Source organism: Vigna radiata, chromosome 10 (genome assembly GCF_000741045.1).
Source record: "Vigna radiata var. radiata cultivar VC1973A chromosome 10, Vradiata_ver6, whole genome shotgun sequence".
NCBI classification, from domain to species: Eukaryota; Viridiplantae; Streptophyta; class Magnoliopsida; order Fabales; family Fabaceae; genus Vigna; species Vigna radiata.
The window spans coordinates 15,531,793-15,540,698 of NC_028360.1; the positions used below are offsets into that span (position 1 = coordinate 15,531,793).

Here is an 8,906-nt window from a genome sequence, read left to right on the forward strand (position 1 = left end):
TTTTACCATTTATTAAGTAATTTGAAAAGAAAAAAATATATTCAACAACGAAAATAACATTGAATCAAACTTATTTAAGAAAATATATGTAACTTCAAATTTAAGTCATGTAAATATTCTATTAATTAGCCATGTAAATGCTCCATTAATGTAGAGAGAGAAAAAGAAATATTGCTATTTATAGTGGGAAGGTGTAGGGTATTTTTGGAATAAAAAAAAATAGTGGAGAAGTGTAGAATATTTTTGAAATAAATTAAATTAATGGGGAGGTACAGGTCCCACTTGGGGAGGTGTAGGGAGCAATGGGAATTTGTTGAAACCGAATGGGTTGGGTTGGTGATATCTTATGAATCTGATTAGTTGAGGGGATTTTCACTATTTTAATTTATTTTAAAAATATTTTATATATCTTTATTATTTTCTTTTATTTTAAAAATATCCTACACCTTCTTAGTATCTTTAACAACTTTTTCCTTTCTCTCTCTACATTTGAATTTATCATATATTACAAAATATAAAATTAAAAGAAAACTTCAATATTAGTACTTTTACCATTTTCATTTTATAAAATTAAAAGTTAGATGCAAATACAAAATAATAAACATAATAATATTAATAGTAAATAATGATATGTTATTATTATTATTATTATTATTATATACTAACTTTACCATGACGAAAGAACTAAATAAATTATAAATCTTTAACAAATAACTTATTTTTTATATTTTAAGTATTTAATAATATTTTTATATAATTTATCTAATAAATTAAATATTTTATTCAAGTTTTTTCAGTCAAACATGTCACTGAGTTAAAATATAATACAATGTTAAAAATTATAGGTATTATATGTAAAAAAACACAAATATATATAAACATTTTTCTATAAATTTAAAACAAAATTTTACCACTTATTAAGTAATTTGAAAAGAAAAAAATATATTCAACAACAAAAATAAGATTGAATCAAACTTATTTAAGAAAATATATTACAAGTTCAAATTAAATTTGAGAGTTATATAAATGCTCTATTAATAAGTCATGTAAATGCTCCATTAATGTAGAGAGATTGAGAAAGATTGTTAAAGATAGTGGGGAGGTGTAGAGTATTTTTGAAATAAAAGAAAATAGTACGGAGGTATAAAATATTTTTGAAATAAATTTAAATAGTGAAGAGGTGCAGGACCCACTTGGAGAGGTGAAGGGAGCAACACCCTTGGTTGAGGAGTTTGAACAATTTCAATTTATAATTACATTTTAGATTACGCAATCATATTTTTATTTTAAATGATATAATGTAAACTTTATCTTTTATCTAGAAATATATGTTTTTGAATTGAACAATTCAAAAGTCTAAAACATGAGCATTTTAGACTTTTCCTATAATCCAAGGAAATGCATAAAGAAACTATAGGGACAGAGTAGGAAATAGATTAGCTTTTGTCAAAACGCAGCCTATTAAAAGCCTTGTATTGTATTAGACAATTATTCTGAAAAAAAATTATGCAATTGGACCACTCCGTTTTGGGCCTGGACCTATAAGTAGAATTTGGGCATTACTCTCTCAACCTCCCCGATTCCATCCTCCACCCCCACAATATTTTTGAATTTTTTTTAAATACAAAACTAACCTTTTCTTATTTTTTCTTTTTACTTTTTTAATCCTATTTACTAAAGTTAACCTAACCTAACATTTTACTCTACACTTTGTCACTTCAATCAAACTCAGATTCCCACCTCCTTTCACAAATTCCCACCCCCCACCAAGATCCATTAAAACTCTCAAACTCTACAGTTCATTTTCGAGAAGTCACCAACTCTCCTAGTCATCCTCAGTCGTCTCTTCCTTTGTGCGGCGTGGTGCTTTTGGCGTGCGGCGGGTGGCGGTGTGGCGAGTGGGTGGCGGTGCGGCTCAGTGGTTGTTGGTTGGTTTCTCTCCTGCCTGCGGGTGTGTTGGGCGGTGCGGCGGTGTGTGCTGCGTTGGGGCCGGTGTGTGCGGTAGTGCGGCAGGTGGTGGTGCGGCGGGTGTGTGGCGGTGCGGCGCAGTTACGTTTCTACAGGTTAGTTTCTTTTTCGTTTCTTCTTTTTTTTAAATGTATGTAATATAATATTTAGGATTGGATTTCTGGTGTGTTGTTTTTTATATCTGGTCGGTCTGGTTGAGGTTTCTGTGTTGTGTGTGCTGATGAAGAAGACGTCCAGCCCCTGAAACGGATGTCGACATTCGTGGACGGATACCCATATCCGTTTAAGCGATTTCACGAAGGTACATACCTCACCGCTTTTTAACACTTTTTAACCGGACGTTTGACAGAGCACTACGACAAATACATAGAAATAATAATGGAACCACAGATTCTTTCAGCCAAGCACCACCACAAATTCTTTCGGGTAATCTCGAATAAACAAAAATTGAAGAAAGAATTTATAGAAAAATAAGAGAAAGAATTTCTAAGAAGAAAGAGTAAAAGATGAAAGAAGAGAATAAACAGGTTAAGTGGGGTGAGAGAATTAAATCATTAAATTTTATTCTTAAACATAAATTTTTCTAAAGGATAAAATAGGAATAGAAAAAATAGAGCAAAGAATAAAAAGGAGATGGAGAGGTATAGGGAGCAAGTGGGGAGGTACTGGAAGTAACGTCCGTAGAACAGAAGTAATTCGTATAGCCTGATCCAGTCAGAAAAAAAATTGATCGAAACAAATATATACCACTTTTAGGAGTCAATAAATATTTATAATATGTGAATATTTAAATTTTAACCAGGCAATTGCTCTACTACCAGTAGAATTTCAAAAAATAACTTCGTGTCTAAGATAATTTATTAATATTAATAGCTTTCCAAAAGTTGAATAAATAAATTTTTTGTTTTTGAAGAAGAACCTTGTATAGTGTCCTAGACAGAGGTTGTTGGAGTACCTCATCAACAAAAAAATGTTAAACAAAACAAACACGTGAGAATGGAATATATATTACAATGAAAACACAGTGGTAACAAAATACAGACTTGCAAAAAGCTACCATCAAAGAAATTACAGTCAATTTTTTTCACTTATAAAACACGTCTGTGTCTGAGTTCTAATACCGTTTGGCAGAACATCGGACTTTGGAACTTGAATGATTAGACGTGGAAAAATAATTTTATTTGTGGAAATCTCGACGAGACAACTAATCTATGAAGCAACCCTTCTAAAAAATTCTACAAGAGACTTTGATAACTTCATGACCAGTCAAGGATTTAGTAGAAGTTCTTATAGTTGGTGTGTATATCAAACATATGAATGCACTAACAAGATTCTAATACGGAGCTATCAGATTTTCAAGCATCATTCTTAGAAAAACTTGTCTTATCACAAAAGGAATAAATTTCCAAGATTTTCTCCCGTTTTGGATTGCAAATATCTTCGTCAAATAAGTAGAAATAAACTTTGGTTTAAAATATAGAAGTAGAAATAAACTTTATCTTATTAACTAATTTTGTAGAATTAAGTTAATCTTAATTTTTTTTATCATATAAATTAAAAACATATAGATAGTATTCATTATGTGGTTTATCCTTATGAATATTTTATAATAATGTAATATTATTATTGTAATTATTCTATAATAATGTAACATTATTACTGCAAATCACCTATAATAATAATAATATACTCTCTTAATAATCTCGGGATATGATTTATTTTCTAACATCCCAGAAAGTCACCCATCCCAAATTACTCCAGGCTAAGCACGCTTAACCATGAAGTTCTTATGGATTAGGCTACCGAAAAACAAATGCATTTGTTGATATGAGTAACCAAATCAATTCCTGTAAGCTATCCTTCAACTGTATAGTCCCACACCTATACAGTCTCTAGATCCCTCTCATTCCGGTGTATGTTCGATTCGTCCACGTGCCCCTTCCACAGGAAGCCTACCAGGAGCCGCTCCTTGTCATTGCCTCTTGCACCGACGATCACTCCCCGCCCTCGTCAGTGCTCGGGTGTCACATGCCCACCAGCTTCCGCATGGTTCGTCCTCGAACCACACCGTATTGGGAGAGGCTAGGCTCTGATACCATTTGTAACGTCCCAGCAACTTACAGGGACTGTTGACTGCCCCCACACATCAGCATACAAATTGTATGGACAAAGCTTGAAATACATAAAATCAATTTGAAATATGTAATATGTCTTCAAGAGTGTTATCGGCGTGCCATCATTTCCGTTGTTCGCCACCATTGATGAATAACAAATTGCGAGAACAAATGAAGGACCTGCAACAACAAACTGTAGGGAGAAACAACAACAGACTTGCAGGGACTACACTATCCTACAACGACTGGAATTAAAAGGTTAATGGCTACAAACCTGTAGGGACTTAATCACCTTAAACAACAACAAAACTTCGAGGGACTTCACTGCCCTAAACAACAACAAGCCTTCAGGAAACATCTGTCCTCCAGAGGCAAACAACAAATGACCTTTAGGGACTACACTACCTTGTAGCGGCTAAAATTAAAAGGCAAACAACCACAAACCTGTAGGGACTTAATCACCCTAACCAGTAACAAACTTTCAAGGGACTTAACTGCCCTAAACATATGGGAGGCCTTTAGGAAACAACTGTCTTGTAGAGGCAAACAACAACAAACCTTTAGGGACTTCACTGTCCTGAGTAGCAACAAAACTTTAAGGGACTTAACTGCCCTGAACATAAGAGAGGCTTTTAGAATAGAAAATAAGATAACGAAAGCAATAGAGGTAGGATTAGGTGTTGGTGCATCGGTGGAACAAGTGGCGGAGACGATGACCGCGAAAGTGATCGACGACGGTGGCCGAATGACAACACCAGACAAATGTGAGACAAAAACCAGAGATTGCCCATTGAAGTATAAAAGCATAGGTTGAAAAAAAAAGACTTTTAAGAGGCCGCGACCACCAGCGACAACAAAGACAAAGTAGAAAATGATCAGAAAACCAGCTCTGATACCATGTAAAGAAAGAAAAAATAGGAAAAATATATACAAGAGAGAAAATCTATAATTATGCTATTTTATCTTTATAAATATTCTATAATAATGTAATATTATTACTGTAATTATTTTATAATAATGTAACATTATTACTGCAAATCACCTCTAATAATAACAATATATTCTCTCAATAATCTCGGGATGATGACTTGAAAAAAATACACCTCAAACTTTGTATTTCCAACAACATAAGTTAAAAAATATATGGGTTTGACTGAAGTAGGAAAGGAAGAGATTTTTGATTTTAGGAAATGAACTCATCTTGATCTTCTACGATATGGCTGCAAATCACAGTTAAGTTTTCTAGAAGATCAAAGATTTGTGAAAGATTGCTTTCGTACTATTGTTAAAAAATAGTTCTTCAATAACATGTCTATCGGAACAAATGGTTAATCTGTAGTAATTTTGTAAGAAGAAAAGTGACATGCAGTATTGAAAGAGAATCAAATCACGAAGATCAAAGGCGAAATATTGTAATCAAACTCTATATACGATTCAGCTGGGTCAAAAGTCATCCTATTTTTTACAAATAATGGCTCTACAAATCATTATTAGATAAAACACTTATCTCTCGATCAAAAGTTATAAATATTAATTAAGATTCACAATCTTTTATACTTAAAAATGTAAGAGTTAAAATACTACTATTCGATTGTCCATCAAACTATATAATTGATACATCCTGCAAACTTTTGTTACACATTAGGGACATTGTGATAACAAAAGTGATATTAATTCAATATTTATTTCTTATATACTTGATATTATAAATGTTTAATAATTTCATTTATATTTTAATTATAATATATAGCTAATTAGTTAAACACTCTCTTGGATATCATGATGTGAAGAAAACAAGTAACATAAAATACACATCAAACAAAAAAATTGACCGAACATGAAAAAGTATATTTTATTGTAATAGATATATTTTGAAAGTAAATTTTAGTAAACAGTTTTAATAAATGTGTTTTTTTATTGAGATAAATAGAATAACTAATTGAAAAGTAAATTAGAAATAAACATAATGATTAATTTTTTTAAATTAAGGACATCGAGGTATAGAAACCCAAAATATCAGAAAAAAAAAAACATATTTTTTATAACTAAATTCATAGATGCCCAGGTACATGACGGTCTTGACATTAATAAGTATTCGGATTAACACAAATACTCTTCTTTAGTTATACTATACACATGATCTATTTTTATATTATATTTTTTTTCTTTTTAATAATAAAACTATTAGTGATGTTGCAAGTTACATTTCTGTCCCTAAAAATGATTTCATCTTCTTTTTTATTTATAAAGCTTAAATTAAAATACCCCAAATAAAAAAATAGGGATAATTATATTGACAAAAAATAGAAAATAAAAAAGAGAGACTTAAAAGAGCAATATTAAAATATATTTATTACTCAATAAATAATCGTGTTCTTTAATCTTTAAGAACTAGAATCTCAATATAGTTTATTTTAAAAAATATTTGTAGCTTAACATAAATTAATCATAACGTATGTACATCATCACTCACATTTATTTTTCTAAAAGTCTCATCCAAATATAACCTTGTTCTTCAATAAACCTAGCCTATGTCCTCCAAAGTTTGATCATATACATAGTTATCTTAATTCATTTTAGTGTTATAAAAAAACTAATATTTTTAGCAGTTAAAATCTCAAGCTGATCGAAGTTGATCCAACAAGATTTAGCTTGAATCCAAAAAATATATCAACTATATGATGTAGTGATCCAATTGCAAAGCAGCAGGCAAAGGAAAAAACGAGTCAAAATGACGAAGCAGATGATTTCAGATAAAAGGAAAGAAAAATTAAAGATGTGATGTTTCAGTTTGGATCTGTGGGCAATTTCAGTGACTGGGCAATGTTTATCCAATTCAGGACACGGTATTAAGATAAAAATCTTCATTTTTCAAACTGATAATAACAAAATCAATCACCACAAAAAATCTAACCCTGGTTTGTCTTACAAGTTACCTGTAAACATCAATATTATGTAAAATTTAAAATCATTTAACATAATTTTTTTTTCATTGTCTTTTCTAAGAAACTTCAAATACACTGAGGAATATGTTTAAGAGAGATTGCATGCGTTCAACTACCAACCGACAATAATGCATGTTTCACAGCCATAGCCACACTAGCCAGCTTAGACAGCCTTATCTGTGGCTCTTCTTCCTTCTACTTTCTTCTTACCAACGCATACGCATATTATCTTTCTTTGCCATGTGCAACCATTTCCAAAGTAATTTGAGTCCCAATATTATATTCCTTTGGCCTTTATTTACATTAAGGAATATCAATCTTCTCTTGCTTTTGTCCCAACATTCTCTTAATCGCGTAAGAAACGTATCTGGTCAGTGAAAACAGGATATACGTCGTTCAATTCTCTTCCTTGGTGTTTCCAAAATTCCACAAATAATTTCACCCAAACCCCACTACAAAACAATCCTAGTGATTCCTTTTCTATTCCTTCGTTTTCAAGACGTTATAAAGAATGAATTTTACTGTTTTATATATGCTAATTAAACGAGGAGTCTTTCGTTGGATCTGTTGCAAAAAGTTGGTTTAATTTGAAAGCGCAAGATTCGATACCCTTGGGTTTTTTGTGAGGGAGGATGAAAGATTATGCAAGTGATTAAATTAACCAAGCCCACACGTGATGCTAAAATAGCAAGTCCAAGATTCCAATGGCACATACGCATTCACACGCACTTCCAAAGATGCTTCTCTCATCCATTTCACACAATAATATATGGATGATAGACCCAATCAAGTAACCTTACTTCATCTGGGTCCTACACGTTCCTCTACCCTAAAATCACAAAATTAATTTAATTATGGTCAACAAAGCTTACCCTTTCAGCTGCCGATGCCATGCACATTCAAATTACCACATCTAGCTATCTGCCACATGTACCAGATATTTATTAATTAATTCAACTGCAAATCCAGAACCAAAAGTCAATTTACGAATTACCCACCTCTTGCATCATCACCCTTATAAATATCAACACCCCACGATGTCACAAATCTCTCTCATCATTCCGTTTTTACAAGCTTTATCCAGCGATCCAGCAAGCTATAGCAGATAGTTAGAATAGCATACAGAATGGGAAACTGTTGTGCCACGGAGTCGTCTATGAATTGGGGTGGTGATGATTGGGGTTCTTTGTCATCGAAGAGAAGGAGTATGAGTTCGGGGAAGGTGTTTGATGAAGTTCACGAGGCGAGTTTGGAGAAGGTGGAGAAGGAGAAGCTGTTGGGTGCGCTGAGAGCTTCTTCTGATGCGAATGGGAAGGTGAAGATAAAGATCTCGAAGAAGGAGCTGGCACAGTTGTTGGGAGGGAAAGAGAGTGATAAGCATTTGGGTGAAGAAGGACACGCTTCTGCGGAACAGGTTCTGGCTCGTTTGATTCACGCTAGAGATCATTCGAGTAACGAGTACCATGATGTTCATCATAGACCTTGGAGACCCGTGCTTCAAAGTATACCTGAGGTGAATTAGCTAAAGGTGGTGGGGTGTGTAGTAGAGGTTGAGAGAGATTACTTTAGGTCATTTTTTTATTTGTTTTCCATGTTTTCAGCTTGTGTTTTTCTTCTATGGTTGGGAATGTGTCATTTGTATATTCGTCGTTCCACTTGAGAAAACTCAAAATTGTAGATCGAGTTTCTTACTGCATTATATATATGTATATTATAGTTTATGGTGTACGTAAGTATATGTATGATTTTAATAGGGGTTATTGATAAGAGACCGAATCAAAGAAGTTTCGTGTATTCATCAACCATGACGCGAACAAACAAACCTGTCCAGAAGATATAATATGGCTGTCTTTTTTGCTGTTTTCATGTGTGCGAATCT

At 32.6% G+C, this 8,906-nt stretch overlaps 1 protein-coding gene across 1 annotated transcript; it reads left to right on the forward strand.

Annotated features, from left to right (window-relative positions):
- Window positions 1–8,047: 8,047 nt before the first annotated feature.
- On the forward strand, window positions 8,048–8,893 carry LOC106775475. The gene has a single exon (XM_014662601.2). The coding sequence runs from the start codon at window positions 8,154–8,156 to the stop codon at window positions 8,547–8,549; it is 396 nt and encodes a 131-aa protein (XP_014518087.1). The 5' UTR covers window positions 8,048–8,153; the 3' UTR covers window positions 8,550–8,893.
- Window positions 8,894–8,906: the final 13 nt, after the last annotated feature.

Bases quoted from the DNA above. Each gene is read 5' to 3' on its own strand.
- LOC106775475 (XM_014662601.2), top strand. From the start codon at position 8,154: ATGGGAAACTGTTGTGCCACGGAGTCGTCTATGAATTGGGGTGGTGAT.